Here is a 16,061-nt window from a genome sequence, read left to right on the forward strand (position 1 = left end):
CGGTGTACACCTTTTCAGACCGATTGGGTATAATTCAAGCACTAGGGATGGACAGGGTATCCATTGTTAGAAATTTGAAAAGCACAATACTGCTACAAAAGGGAGGCTGGAATATACATTTTAAAAGCTTAAAACAAGAGAAACCTGTTTATGTAGTATCGATCGTTCTGTATAAAAATGTAACACGTGCAAATATATTTGAAACCATGTTTAACATTGCCATAAATAGTTTGTTTTGAAATGTACCTATTTTCATGTGAATATTACACATCGATAATCAGTTTGATGCCCTAGTCTACGCATCCTCAGAGTTTTTTTTATGCATGAATAATAGTAAGTATTTAATAAACTGACAGCATGAACCAAATTGCCATTGAGCCTTTGCAATATAACATTGTTCAACCCAATGGTACTTAATTTATTAAACCCAGTATGATGAATGGTTGAATCCGTCCTGCGCCCAGTTGGAAACCATTGACTTATAGGAATCTGGGGAGGTTGATCAGCCTTCGCAGCCATCTTACTCTGCTACAAATCACGTATAGCACTATGTTGCCATTTAACGAGGTCTAAATAAAGATTTATAACAGGTGGACATCGACTTGTTAGTTCAGCAGTGTTTGTAAATATGTGTGCTCCAATTAGCCATAAAATGTATCTGGCGGAAGGCGATTGCAGTGGCTGGCCCTTTGCTCTGGCACAACATTCCCATCACTCAGAAGTCAAGAATCGTCCATGAAAACCTCAAACCGTACCCTTTAAGAAAGCCTTTGACTACTGACTGGCTGCTGTGACTTTGCACTTCTGATCTAATTGAACTAATTATTACAACGTCCACTCTATGCACATGGGTCCTTGCATTTATTAGCTCTGCCACGCTTACTTTATCTGTTTCCAGCACTTCGCCTCCCTCCTTTCCCTCCTCACTTTTTGATTGGACATTTCCAAGGCTGTGCTGTGAAAGATCTTCCTCATCCCTATCTGTTGCCCCACCACCCCCACTGCACACCTTTCTCAGGCTTCCAAGCGATTGTATTGTAGTAAGCACGTTATAAATTACCAATAAACAAATGTAAGGCTTTGCATAAGTTTATTCAGTGTAAGATGTACATATAAAACATGTCTCTTTAGCCAACTTTACAGCCCTCAGGATTTCTTAGACGTTTAAGCGAATGCTTCGGGATTTAGGATGCTTGTCCCAGTGCACCCAGTGAATGATGCGCAAGCTGTACATACCTCCAACATCCAGGCAATCACACCTTCCGATCTAGTACAGTGGCCAACATTGAAAACCTAGTAGAAATATATAGATTGAGCAAGTTGTCTTGGTAATGCACATACTTCTATTACCAAATAGATATATTTGTACCATCAACCTTTATCCTCTAGGTATTGAGGTGAAATTGTAAATTCTTTGCATTTCTAAACCCATTCTTGTTTAGAAGCAAACAATACATAAATATTGGAAATCATGGTCTGAACTGGAATGATTAGAAGAGAGGGCCCCTCTAACGACCTTGGCAAATGTGCCATGTCACTGTTAAGGGAAAAAGAGACTTTTGTTCAGATCTGGAAATAGATCCTAAACTGCTCGAAGTTGGCACATTGTGTTGTCCTGTATTCAATGACGAAGGCAATAAAGCACTGGATGCCCCCCTACTCCCATTCCTACTAGCCCGTTCCTTTATTTATACAGGTTCGTAATTAAGATTTGTGTAGTGTGTGTATTGCTTGATCTATTTGCAGAGAGACTGTACCTTTATTAATACCACCACATTATTCGCTGTAAATTGAATTATCATGGAAATACTATGTCCTTTTCAGTGAGGAACTGCGTAAAGAAGCCCGTCAGCTGAAACGCGAACTCATTGCTGCAAAACAAAGGAAAGACGAAAATGTTGCACAACAAATGGAAGACAAAGTTGAAGGTAATTGTCTTATTTCAATGATTTGTTCTTTTTAAATATAAATTTAGTTTTGTGCTTCTAAAATGTGGTGTTAGAAAGAGACTTTAATTTATTACAGTGAATCAATTTCTGCTCATTTGGTGTAGGCCCAGGGCTTGGGATTGCCATTCTACCTGTGCACCGTGTAGTGTGCAAGTCCTTGATGTCTTTGTTGCGACTTGACTCTAAAGGCAGCAAGAACATGGCACCTCAAAGATAGTAATTAGATTTATTGGTGTAATTTTAAGGATTGTTTCCTTCAATGAGCGTTTCTGCATAATTATCGTTATTTTACTCCACATTCAATTTTTTACAGCAGTACTATGTTACTTCTGTATTGTACAACACAAGAGGTGATGGCCTGGAAGGTTTAGAATGAATCTGAACCTCTGCCATTGCTCTGTGCAACCCTCCAGCCCATCATTCTTCTGTATTGTACAACGGCAACACAAGCCTTTCAGAAATGTCTGCATATTTTCTTCAGTTGTCTGCATGAGCTTGGTGCTTCAACTTTGCATTTAATTAATAGGTGTGTAAAATAGGACATATAATTCATATTTACTGCCTTGTGTACGAGAATAATTGGGTGTACTATGTGATTGTCAATGCCTCACATTGGCTCTTTTCCTTTTTAAGGTCGACCTCCGTATTGGGGCCAGAATCTCCTATGACATTCCTTACAATTTTCAAATGTTAATGGTGACATTTGTGAATTTAATGTGTGCACAGTTAGAATAATGTGAAATTCTGTATTTGAGGGGCATGCCGCAATTAAATTGGTAGGTTATTTGCTTGATTTCCAAAAGGTATTTGAATTGTAGCAGTACTGGGAAATCAAAATCTTCAACTAGTCAATATGAAATGATATGACATGTTTGCATCTTGAAATGGGGTTGGGTTGTTTTGGGTGTATTGATTCTTGTTCAGCAAAGTTTAACATGTGGGAACTTGAGAAATTGCCCTTTTTAAGAGTAGCAGATATTTCCATCTTCCTTCACAAGCCATCCGCTCATCCAATTCCATCTCTAAGGGTCAGACGCTTCTCCAGGCAGAGAGTGGGGGTAAATCTCTGTCCTTAGTTGAGGCCTCCTTCTGGAACAGCCTCCCTGCCTCTCTCAAACCTGAGCAGGACCTTCCCGAAGCAACTCAAGACACTCCCAAGACACTCCTTTTCGCTACTGCTTTCTCTCTCCCTTTCGGATACCCCTGTCTGCTCCGTACACTGGTCACCTGGCCGCACAGTGAACTTCGGTCCAGGCTCCTGAATGTCCAGTTGCCCTTGCACTGCCTCCGGGCCTCCCAACCACAAAGAGAGAGGAGAGGTACAGAGAGAAAAGAAAAATGGTCCGAGAACAAAGCCTTGCAGAAAGCTGAACTGGAGAGGGAGTCGGGGCGAGTGAGTGCCAGCCCAAGAGACAGAAAGTGAATGATAATAAGAGAACCAGTGTAAGGCACTGGTGTAGAATCCCATAGCAGAAAATGTTGTAAGAGAAGGGTGGTCAGCAGTATCAAAGGTGGCATAACGATCAAGTTAAGTCAGAATGGATGAATGTTTGTAGTGGTGAACAGAGTGTTGAGTTGGAGACATAAAAAAGTGCAGTTTTGGTAGAGGGCATGGGGCGAAAGCCAGATTGCTGGATAGTAAGAAGAGAATGTTGGTTAAGGTAGTGAGAGAGTTGATAATAGACCACATGTTCAAGGAGTTTTGATAGAAAAGAGAAATGGGAAATAGGACGTATTCTGTATTTTCAGAATAGGGTTGATAATACAATGTTTAAATGCTGAGGGAAGCAGCGCAGGTAAGGGAACAGTTTAGAAGCACAGTCAGGTGCGGGATAAGCGAGGGTACATTGTTTTGGTTGAGAACAGGGGGAAGAACAGATTATAAAGATTGAGTATGGGAAAGAGGTGGAGAGGTTGGTTGAGGGAGAAGGGGCAGAAAGGGAAGAGAGAGCAGAACATAATTGGAGAACCTGAAGAGGAGAGAGCGGAAGGGTCGGGGAGAGGAGGTGAGAATAATCAACCTAATTAAATCCATCTCCGAATCGAAGTATAGATTTTTGACCGCTTCAAGTTCAGCATCATAGGAACAATGAAGAGATGAAAATTAGAGGTGATCAGGAGTGGTTTGAGATTTCCTCTATTGAAGTTCTGCGTGTAGGCGGGAAGAGCTCAAAGATTGAATCTGTGGGAAAAGCAAATTTTGTGGTAGGTTGAAAAAGGTAGAAGGTGGTACAAGAAATCAAGGGTAGAAATAAGTGAGGAATTACGAGAGATGAAAGCATTGTTAGGAGATGAGAGTGAAAAGTAAGAGTGATGGTATGGATGTATATAGAGTCGAAAGGAGGAAGCATTGACATTTTTGAGACTATGATGAGTATAGATGGGGACACAGGAAAGAGGGAAGGGAGAGGAAAAACAGGTAGGAAGGGAAAGAGAAAAGGTAGGACGAGTGTGGCAGTGGTGTGAGATGAGAAGGTGAAGGATTAGGCACTCTGAGACCCGCCCAGTAGGGCACGCACTGAACACAAATTATGATTTTATTGTGATTGTATTGTCATTTTGAATTTTGAAATAATTGCTTGTTTGTTATCTTTTGTTTTCCATATGTGTAAGATTGAATATTTCAACCAATTTATATTAAATAAAACATAAAAAAATTGAATTTCTGTTTCTCCTCAACCTTAGAGATGATCACTGCAACCGCATTATTATCTTGCCAATGAGGTAGATATTCTGTTAAAGCCCTCGCTTCGCTTGGGCTTGTAACTGATGCCCTGGGGTATTACCAGAGAGGTAATGCCCCCCACCCCTTTCTCTGGTTCTATTGCTTAATTAACAGACCGCCGGAAAGGTCTCACTGTTGGACCTTCAGTAGCCATTCTCTGTATAAGTGTATAGCCATCTGTATTACAGGAGCTTGCCAGCCAAGTCTCCTGTAGACCTCTTTTAGGTGAACAGTCCCCCTGAGTACAGCTCTCAATTCAATTACTTTGGGACGTTCCTTTCCTGAATGCATTCCTGTTTCCCTAAGTTAAGGCTGCTTTAAAGGTATTCAATTTAGATTTCAATTGACCAATTTCATGGCCAAGATCAGACTTTACTATCTTTAATTTGTTCTCATGTTTTAAATTCCAAGAACCGTCCACCTCAAGGTCTGCCTCGATTGTCGGAAGATGAGTCGCTTCAAGTTCCATTCTAGTAAGCTCTTCATCATACAATAGTATAAAGTCCACAAACAGAGGCGAGGTAAAATTAACTACTACTCAATTGGGTTGATTATCTAAATCAGGAAGTTCAATAAAAAAGATATTGCTAGATGTAATTACTGCTAATTGCTATTATGCGTAAAATACCTCAATCACCCTATTTCTGTTTATATATGGACTAACCACCATAGCCCAAAGGTTCCAAGATTTTAATTTTTGGTTAAACATTAAACTTATTCAGCTTTTCTACAGGGCCAAGAAGCTTCTTTTCTGCATCGATTTGCTGCAATTTAACAATAGAAGCCTCTGTTTCATCATTTTTATCTCCTCTCTAGAGGTATTAAAATACTGACGAGAGGTCTGATGGATATGTTGCTTCGACTATCGTAACCTCAGTACGGGAGGGAGCTCTTGGTCTAGTTCATGTCGAAACAAGCCACTGATCCATGGGACCATGTTTATGATTTATGTTTTTAGTATTTAATACCATATCTTTTTGTATTAGATTTTCTTTAGACGTATGACCTGAGTATCGGCAGGTGGAGCTTTGTGATCTTTAGCACTAGTTTTTGGTAATCTACACTGCCGCTGCTTTATTTGCCTCCGTAGATGCTTTTTATTGCATCTACGCTAAAGATGCTACTGAGGGTTTTGTGTTGACAGGAGCCACAGAAGAGCTAAATCTGATATTATTTAGCTCCTCACATTGTGCAGCAGCAGAGTTGCTCATCATATCCAGTATGATTAAATAATCGGGGGGAGAGGGCTTTTATAGTGTGAGGATTAGCAACATGTGTATGTAATAAGATCGTTCTCAGCAGCAATGCCACTATTCCCTAAAATATTATCTACAATTCGGCTCACATCAAACATTTGCTCTATTGGTTTGGCAGCAATCTTGGAGCATAATAGAAATAAAGCTTTTACTGTGGCAGCTAAATCCGAGAGTTCTGAGAATGAGACATTAGTAACATTAAATATATTCCCTGTCTCTGTACCATGTATCCTATCCTCAGTGTTTGTTTAAATCCACGGATTTTGATAGTCTCTGTACATCTAATGACGAGATCACTTCTTCATTTGTAAGCGGCATAATAAAAGATGGAGCGATAGAGCCATGGCCACCTAATGATTCTCAATGAACGAGCAACATAGATTCAAGAGAGAATGGTTGCTATCAATTGAGGGAATCAGTATTGACCCTTTCTTGCCACAAACGTTGTTGGGTGACGACATAACTATCTTTTCTTCCTGAATTGGAAATAAAGCAGTTATTTTTCCCGCATGAGCCATGTGATCCATTGCTCGTTCCTAGTCAGAGCACAGGTGGTTAGCCAGCTCACAAGAGGGAAAAACTAGAGATATGGTGCCACCAGATTTAGCCGTTGCATAGGGTTTAGCAGCTTATTTGCGGTTCACGCTCCTTAGCTGATTCCTTTGAGTACAAACTGTCATGTTAAGAGCTAATAACCATTCTCAATTCGGGAGGAGCAAACCACAGAACACCAGAAAGAAGGAATAACCCCCCACAATATCAAAATGTAACTGTATAAAAAGGTAGTTTGAAAGATGTTTCACTTATTTATTTAGACATTTGTAGAGCACACCTAACCCTAGGGCATCTGGGCACTTAGAAGTCAGTACTCAAAATCCACACAGCAAATGTTTCCACCAGAGCCGAGAGTTTCAAACGCAGCCAGCAAGAGCACTTATCGTGCACTTACTCTGGGCGCTCTGCACTAAGGTTTTATCCACTTCCTGAGCTTGTAAGGGTTGCAGTTACGCAGTTAGCACACACCAATCCAAGCGCCAGACTTCAATATTCACCTGGAAAGGTCCACGCCACCCGGTTGCCAATGCAGACTTCTGTTGATAACTCTTTACAAGGATGTAATCTCCGGCTTGACTGAGTGGCAGGCTTCTGTCGGTTCCTTCACCTCACCTGTTGGTAGACGGAAGTGAAGAGGCAGAGCAGGCAGCTGCGAAGGCAAAGCGTTGTCGGGGTCCCTTTCCCGGTGAAGCACCAGCCACTTAGGACGTAGAGTTAGTAGGGCCCTTTTCTCTCATAAGAACTGTGCACTAAAGCCCCATCGAGGCAAGCATGGTGTACAGTATTGGTATGTATCTCTATGCACAGTGCAGCTGTGACGGATTTTTTTTTACAGATTTGTGTTAAGTATGCCTTATGAGTGTGCGCGTTAGATATTTGCATGTAATGCATTGTTGTGTTTATTACAATGTGTGGCATCAATATAGTGTTGAACTGTGTTTGACATATGTACATCACAGGTGTACGCCTTCCTAAACAGCACATTGAAACATGGATTTGCGGTATCGTGAAAGGTAATGTATTTGGGTGTGGTGTCAGCGAGTGCTGGATTTGAGGATTCACTGTTTAGTTATAAGTGCTATGGTATATTTTCCATTTTAGTTAGGAGATGTGGTTGGAAGTAAAGCTGTGTGACGCATTCTGAAGCGTGGCTATTGGGTTTCCCTGTCATCCGGTATACAGTGATGACGACTACTCACTGACCTATATAGTGAGGATGGTTTGTGTGCAGTGTGCAAGAATACTGTGGCGTGGCTGAGGATTTGCTGTAATCGCATATACAGTCTTGGAATGCTACCGTTGGTGGCTGGTGATGTCGTTGGCCTTTCTACTGGTGAAAGTGTGCACACCAGCAGTATGATGCATTTTCTAGATTGAGATCTATGTATGATAAGTTGCATGCATGCTATTTTGGTAATGACCGTGCACACCTGGGCAAGCTCCTGTGTCTGACTTACTAACCTCAGTGTCACTCTCTGAGAAGAAGCTTTGTGTGATAGATATCATATGAAATAAACAGAGAAATCAGTACATTATACCTTTAAAACATTGAAATAATAACATTCCAAATCGTAGCTAACCCATATCTACCTACATGCTTGATACAATAAATATGCATTCATGAAAACGGCCATCATTTAATTCATTTGGATGATTTTCATTCACTTCAGTTATTTACTGTCCAGTTCTTCCTTAATATTTGCCCAGAGCCTAACTGCTGCTATTATGGGGGTAAATTTGCAAACCATTTGGGATCCTTAACCAGGAACTGGTTTTGAATCTATACTATTCAGTCACCTCGCAGTGGCATGAGCAATGGCTATTTAAGTAGTGCAGTTATGTGGGGGCAGGCTGCACCAGAGCATGGATGCATGATTGATCTTTGCATACCTTTCGTGCATATTGTCATATATAATAATGTTACTGAATGGTTTCATTTACCTGTACAAATAGCGTGCGTGTGTGGGTGTGTTGCACAGTACATCATTTATTTTGTTGGATCTTGCTATTAGTATTGTGATGTGGGGCAAGTTTAATCCAGAACATGGATTTGAGATTGGGCATTATACTCCTCTCCTTGTTCGCTCGTGGTTATCGGGGATACATTTTGTTCTGGGAAAGCCACCTGTAGCTTGTGCTTACAGGATGGGTGTGTTTGTGGTTTTGCTGTTGAACTGTATCTGATTTCTTTCATGTGTGTTAGGTGATGCAGATTATTGTATGGCAAGTGCATAGAGGGATCTAAACATCGCCCTTGTTACACCCATCCCGATCTCAGCCCTTCCACAGAGAAACGAGAGATGTACATTACTCGTAGCACCCCTCTCCTGCATCATTGATGTATCGCAAGTTTGAGACACGTTATTTGCTCAGACAGCCATTGAGACCATATCAAGATGATGTTACAGAAGAGACTAGCAAGTAATCAATAAAGCAAGTCGACTGACTGTAGTTACATGAAGCAGATGACGTCACGACTGACCTCACTACATAGATACGTTAGACATGAAGTACATATGCATCCATGTATGAAGTTACGTAGACATTTTAGTTTATTACAGTTCGACACGAAGGAATCAATGATTCACATAGCTATAGGACTGACGTGCACATATACTCTTTTGCTGAGCACGAAACCGGAAGACGCACGAGAACACATATAAACAGCTTACTGATGCTTAATGCATTTAATGAGGACGGCCATGCAAATCAAGATGGAAGCCACAGGTGCATTGGAATGAATGAGAGAAGCTTTGAGATTTTGAGAGGCAGAGAAAGCCAGGCTGATCCAGCCACGGCTGACGGGATAGGCTTCCAGTGCAATCACTGTGCACAGATAGCCAAGGACACAGAGACAAGTGCCGTTTCCAGATAAGCAGAGGGACCGAGCACTTGCAAGAAACGCAAGCTAAAATTCTAATAATTACAGACAGTGAGGCTCCATTTCATGGTCCCTACACACGTGACTTGCACTTGCCACAGTGCCTATTCATTTGGCTAGAAAATGATGCCTATTCCCATGGAGTTGAAGGCAGTGGGATTCAAATGTAACACAGGTTCAAAGGCAAATGTTCTGTCTCGCGACTTAGATCGGAGAACGTAACTTAGTAGGAACACCAGAAGCTTCGGGATCGTTCACACTACCTTGAGTTATCACACTCAACCTGGTGTCTGTCCAAGGCTCCAAAGCTGAGAGGACCCTGTCTGTCCAATCCCTATTCACCTACTCCGATGAGCTTACACTATGTTGAAGTGGCCAACCACCTTTTACTAATGTAACACTAAATTTGATACTTTCGGAGGTCGTTTCAGGAGGTGCCACCAGATATGGTTTGTCCAATAAATGTACTAACCCATTATATGATCTATATATATAGCCCACCTCATTAACCAATCCCGTCCCCTGTTAGGTTTTTGGGAGGTTACCTCACTATTGCAACATCATTTGTGAACAAAACCAGATGACAACCACCTAGACACTGAGTGTGTGAAGAATGTTCTGTTGTTCATGCTGCAATCCCTGTCAATTGAATCTGTAATAAAGACTGTTTAACTTTGTGTTGTGGCTGGATCTTCTGTTCTTGGCACAGGGGAATCTCATGTTCCAGTTCCTCTTGCATGTAAATCAGGAGGCTTTTATTAGTCCCCTGGCCGCCATTACAGGTGATAGCAGAGGATGGTTTGCTAAGATCTCTCAGCAATAAGACCACCTTATCCCGCTGCAATCCCCTTAGCGCTGCATCATTACCCACGACGACCGGATTGAAGACCACATCTGGAAAGTTGAGAGGTCAGGAGCAGGCTTTGGAGAATTTCCTGCCCATTTCCCATCTGACGCCAAGTAGACTGGACGGCAAACTGGCAGATTAGAGAGAAAGGCGGTGTCCAAGGTCTTATGCAGATCCGCCGAGTGTAAGTATAGGCTCAGCCACAACACAAACAGTGGGGAGGGAAAAGCTGGTGTTTGTTTGCTGTTTTTTAAATTTGTGGAGATCACCTGTTTCCAGGTGTTTAGCTTAAGGTTACGGATGAAAAAATAAAAAGACAAAGGGTTCCTGTGCTCTAGGCATTAGCTTTGTTTATGGAAGAAAAATAAGGAAATAAAATAAAAAGGATACCTGTCTAGGCAGATATCTCAGTTGCAGATGATGTGTATTTGGAATTCCTGTATCTAGGTGATAGCGTAGCTCAGCTCCCTTAGTTCGCGGGAAGGTGGTTTCTTAAGTCATCTCACAGAGATGTATTCTTATGCGACGGTATAGAAGAAGAACCACATATTTGTAGCATATTCCCTGTAGTTGAAGGACAGAAAGACGGCCGTATATACATATATATGTTATGGTTTTTGTTTTGTTGTGTTTTGGAGTACTGCCAGATTTGGAAGAGCACATTTGAAGCATTGATACCTTTTCCCATTAGCTTGACTTCACATATATGGCTGGCACATAAGATACAGAGAGTTATTTTGGAAGTGAAAACCCAAAGTGGGACAAAGGTGTGGCGATAGCAGAGTTCAAAAGAAAAAAAAAACATGATGGCTTTTAACATGGCGATATGATGCTCGGGTTGTCATAGAGGATTGTGCCGTTTTGAGCGAAGCTCGGTGAGCACATAAAACAATGATAGGTTGGCGGAGAACACAGTGTGGGTGGTGCGCAGAGCATGCTCTTGTTGAGGGCGATGAGCTGGAGAGTCTGTTGGAGGTTTCTGTGGCTTTGAGAGAGCCGATTGAGCATTGATGGCAAATGTGAAAATATCTGAACTGTGTTGCAAAATCGATTTCAGGTCAAGTAAGTACCGACAGTCCGAAAGGGATGTGCCGGCATGGTACACCCCTGAAGCACTTGTGCAAGTCTCTTCTGCAGTATCAAGATAAGATACTCAAGTATAGCGTGGAATGGACTTGCAATACAGTGGCCAAAATGGCAAAGCCATGACCCCGGGAGGGCAGTCCCTCCAAAGTTGTGCAGCAACATATGTCCATGTATTTACATGCCGAATATAAAGGTGGAACCATTTAGTAAAGGGTTGGCCATACTAGAATTCTGTAAAATGTTTGAGGACAAGGAAGAGGACCCGCCCAAGAAAGAGTGGATGCTAAGCCAGCAGGATGCTCGGAGCTAAGCAACCACAGCTCCTCCTCTTCTGCCAACCACAGACTCTTACAGAATTGGAAGGATTTTACCCCTTGAAGGAACTAAAGGCAGCAGCAGGGTATACTAATCCGGTTTATGCACCATCCGAGTAAAGCAGCAAGACACACTTAGCAAGTGAATGAGAGCATAGGCGCTATAGGGGAAGAATGCAAAGAGCGCAGTGAATTACAAGTGAAATTGATGAAAAATGACAAAGGGACACCAGAACATAGCAGGGATAAGGAAGTGATGGTGTTATTGGACAAATATTGCTCAAACTAGACGAAAGGAGTGCAGATGACCACACACGAGCAGCAGAAGAAGCTCAGTGGCGAAAGAAGAAAGAGGCAGAAAGTAGGGAATGGCCAGAGAAAATTGAAGAACTGGAAAGAAGAGAAAGGAAAGAGAATGAGGTGCAAGAGCAACTGAGAAGGGACAAGGAGAAGGCAGAAGTGAAAGAAAAGGACGAGAGAGGAAAAGGCAGAAGGACATAGAGGAAGAAAGAGAGAGGCAGTCACAGGTGAAAAGGGAGAGAAGAAAGTTAGAAATAGAGAGACTTGGCAAGGAGCGTTGATGGAGAGAAGAAGAAGAAAGGGACAGAAGACAGGAACGGGAAAGGAGCAGAGAAAGGCGCCTCAAACAGCAGATATTATGATGGAACCAACATGGTTAAGTAACGAAGAAGAGGAGATAATACGGAGGAGAATATGGACACTGTATCGGAGCAGGGGGGATAATGTCTCAGCTCCGAAACCAAGTAGGAGTGTAGCAGGGTCTCCATTGAGGGGGGAGAGCAATTCATTGGACAGAATGATGGGGAAGCGAAACAGAAAACCCATTGAGGAGACTTAATTTCGTAGATGGCGGAGAAGACGGTGATGATAGTGGGGGGACTTTAGGTTCAAAAGAAGAAGCAAGGGAAAGTGATGATGACGAAGGGAGTCGGCCATGCCGCCCAGCCAGGGAAGTAAGCCCTGAGCAGGAACTATCATGGGGCGAAGAGGAAGACATTCTGGAGATTAAACTAGGATCCAATGGATACCTGGACCGTTGCAAGACTAGATCGCATAGCACAGACAAAGGTATTCCATACGCACAAAGGCTGAGACCTTTACCCGGCTGGAACAGAGCAAGTATGACGGAAGCTTTTTCTGTTACCAAGGACATGGGGAAATGCGATAGGGAAATCGGGCTGACACAGTTCGTACTACTAGAAAAGGGTGGAGGACGACCACAGTATGTACCGTGGCAACAGATGGACAAGGATAATCTGAGGTGCCAGCTGCCCTTGTTGACTTCACTAGCGGGGAAGTGGATATATGAGCTAGAAAGACTGACGGAAGGTACAACATTATCAGTGGGCGACATGAAGAGCTTGCTTTCAGCCATTCTTGGGAAAGTAGCTCATGACGTGTAGAAAAGGGCAGGGTATCCCGGATTGACCGCACAGAATACGGCACACAATGGTGCACCGTTCAGCAACTGCAGAGCAGCCATACGGCAGGCTCTCTGAGTATAGTACTCAGACATATCTGACATAAACGCGATTAATGCACACAAAATGCGTCAGTACCAAGAGCTACTTCAGTATATTGCGTAGATACAAGAGAGGTAGCGTCTTGCGACGAGGGAACCGTGGGATTATTCTAGTTTATAATAAGCCAAGGGCTACCAGAGTAGGTACAGAAGCAGCTGAAGAAATCGGTAGGAATGGAAGCAAAACCTTGGTCAGAAATTCAGCTGACTATAGTGCATTATTGTCACTTAATGCAAGAAAACACGCAAAACAAATGTGAGGAAAGGAACAAGGAGGAGGCATAACTAGTGTGAAGAAGTTATCAGAACACATGATAGAATGGGCTATGTTGACGAGTGGAGAGGGAGTAGTTACACAAAACACTGAACCGACCACAGGTGGCTGGAGGGCTTTTTGCAGGAAGAGGGGCTGTCAAATCAATGGCCACGAGGAAGAAGGATGCCCCAAGGAGTGGGGTTCGGATATCCCATGCAGCAGAGTGGAGATGGGTTTAACGGAGGACAGCCGAGACTGATGGGGGATGGGCGTCCACCACAATGATGGACGTGCGGTAGAATGGGTGACAGATCAGGGACGTGCAGAAACATGTGTGGAGCACAGCAGAATGGAGGGATGACACACCAACCAGCACATCAGACGGAATGATCACACTTATATGCCCAAGATCACACGTTGACATAGGCCTATGTGCCGCAAATTACACCAACGCAACAGACATCAGGACAGTTTCACCAGCTAATGGAACACATATCACGGACACAGGGGTATGCTCAGTCACTGCAGACAAGGCCGCAGGCACCAGCACCGCAGAATACTATAGCCACAACACACACAGACTTGACATTGCAGATTCCCGTAAGGAAATTGGGGGGAGCGACAGTGATAGGGGGCAACCCCTTCGAAAGGACAGGGATGACCATGTACCCACAATAGGACAGCCCACAGGCTGACCTGATGTGTTCAATTCTATCTGTTACACCCGACCCCAACGAGGAACCACATGTAAGGGTGACCATAGGTGACAAAACGTTCTTTTCTCGTAGATACAGCAGCAACTCAGTCCTGTATTAGGGAGGGGAGATACCCGATGTCAGGCATTGCCATGAATGCACCAGAATTTTCTGGGGCTACATATTTGGTTCCCTTTACAGACGAGCTTCCAGTCTTTATAGGAGAGCACAACCTTATTGTGCCATTATTGTATTCCCGCCAGACACCAGTCAACATAATGGGTAGGAACATGAAGAGCAGACTCAACATGACATTCTCATTCAGTGAGCAAGGGATAGTGTGCTAACCCCAGGAATATTGTGCATGAACGCACAAGAACTTACTCAGGCATTTTGTGGTCCGCCTGTACAGAGGGAGGTGCCCGTGAACCCAGAGTTTTCAGTATGGAGTGCAAGTACTATTAGCATGGCTTCCGGGGATCCAAGGTAAATTGCTCCGCATACTTAATGAGTTCCTATTTAGACCAGAGGTCCCCTTATATAAAAAGGAAGGACAAGTGTTCCCATTAGAACTAGAGACGGTGATAGTGAGAGAAGAGAGAGTAGAACTACATGGGACCAATGACTCAGGACAGGCATGGAGAATAGTAATCGTGGTGGGAGAAGGGCACAGCGTGACTGACGTAAGTCAACGAAGAATTGTTTTGGGATAACTATTCGGACCTTGAGACAGTGTTCCATATGAGCATCACTTACTGTGTCGGAACCCACTACAGAGAGGTACCACAGAGACTGGCGCTCCAGCACTATTTCTGGAAGGAAAATTTAAGGCGATCAAACTCAAGCCAGGGGCAATGTTACCAAGACCGAAACAATATCCCTTGTCTCGGGTGTCAAAGTCATTTTTTAGACAGTCTCTGCATTAGTAGAGCAAGGCATTTTGGTACCATCCGAATCTCAGCGTAACACAGCGGTGTACCCAGTGAAGAAGGTAACCGGTGGATCATGGCATTTAATTCAGGATCTGCATTGTCCTTTAAACCATATCGAGGCAGAATTTATGCTAGTTACCAACCCAGCGACAATACTGTGTAGCATTCCTCCTGAAGCTACCCACTTCACTGTGAGAAATTCGAAGAATGCCTTCTTTTCTATTCCACTTCAGTCGTAGGACTTGACCTCTTTTCTATATAGAAACACCAAGTGGAAACAGACTAGACTTTCTCAAGGGTACTGCGAGTCACCATCCATCTTTAATAGGGTACTCCAAATGGACCAACTTACATTTGGACAGCAGCATTATTCAGTATGTAGATGACATCTTGATCTGTAGAAAGTCTGAAGAGTGATGCAGGGAGGATTTCATACACTTACTGACTGTGTTAGCAGAAAAGGGTTACAAAGTGGATAAGACGAAGTTGCAATACTGCCAGAGCGAGGTTCTGTACATTGGACAATTGATATCACATAAAGGCAGGAAAGTAACCCCAGAGAGAGCAGAAACCATTTACAGGACACAACCGCCATGTACCACAAGAGAGGTACAACAATTGATGGGCGTCTGTAATTACTGCAGAGCCTGGGTGTTTGACTACAGTACATATACAAGACCTCTTGAAAGTGGGCTCAGGGAAGCACAGAGAGACGGTGACCTGATATGGACACACAAGATGACTGAAGCATTTTAAGAACTAAAAAAGGCTAAAGGTACAGCCCCACTGTTAGGGGTTCCCAATTATCACGAGGAGTTCTATTTGTTCTCGCACTCCAATTAAGCTGTTATGACAGCAGTGTCCACACAGAAAGCAACTTTAGGACACACACCACTCGCATACTACATTAGGTGATTGGACACAGTAATGAGAGGACACTACCCTTTTGAACAAGCATTGGCTGCTGCTGCATTTGCAGTAGAGAAGTCAGCAAGCAACATAATGGGTTGTAGCACCACACT

The 16,061-nt window shown here is 43.1% G+C and overlaps 1 protein-coding gene across 1 annotated transcript in view; it reads left to right on the forward strand.

The window, feature by feature from the left end:
* Positions 1-16,061, forward strand: part of CWC27 (CWC27 spliceosome associated cyclophilin) — a 1,312,165-nt gene that overhangs the window by 840,416 nt on the left and 455,688 nt on the right. Inside the window, exon 11 of the mRNA XM_069627345.1 lies at positions 1,825-1,928. Within this exon, the coding sequence (XP_069483446.1) occupies positions 1,825-1,928 (104 nt within the window). The remainder of the gene's footprint in view (positions 1-1,824; positions 1,929-16,061) is intronic.

Source organism: Ambystoma mexicanum, chromosome 6p, assembly GCF_040938575.1.
Source record: "Ambystoma mexicanum isolate Mex_15411 chromosome 6p, UKY_AmexF1_1, whole genome shotgun sequence".
NCBI classification, from domain to species: Eukaryota; Metazoa; Chordata; class Amphibia; order Caudata; family Ambystomatidae; genus Ambystoma; species Ambystoma mexicanum.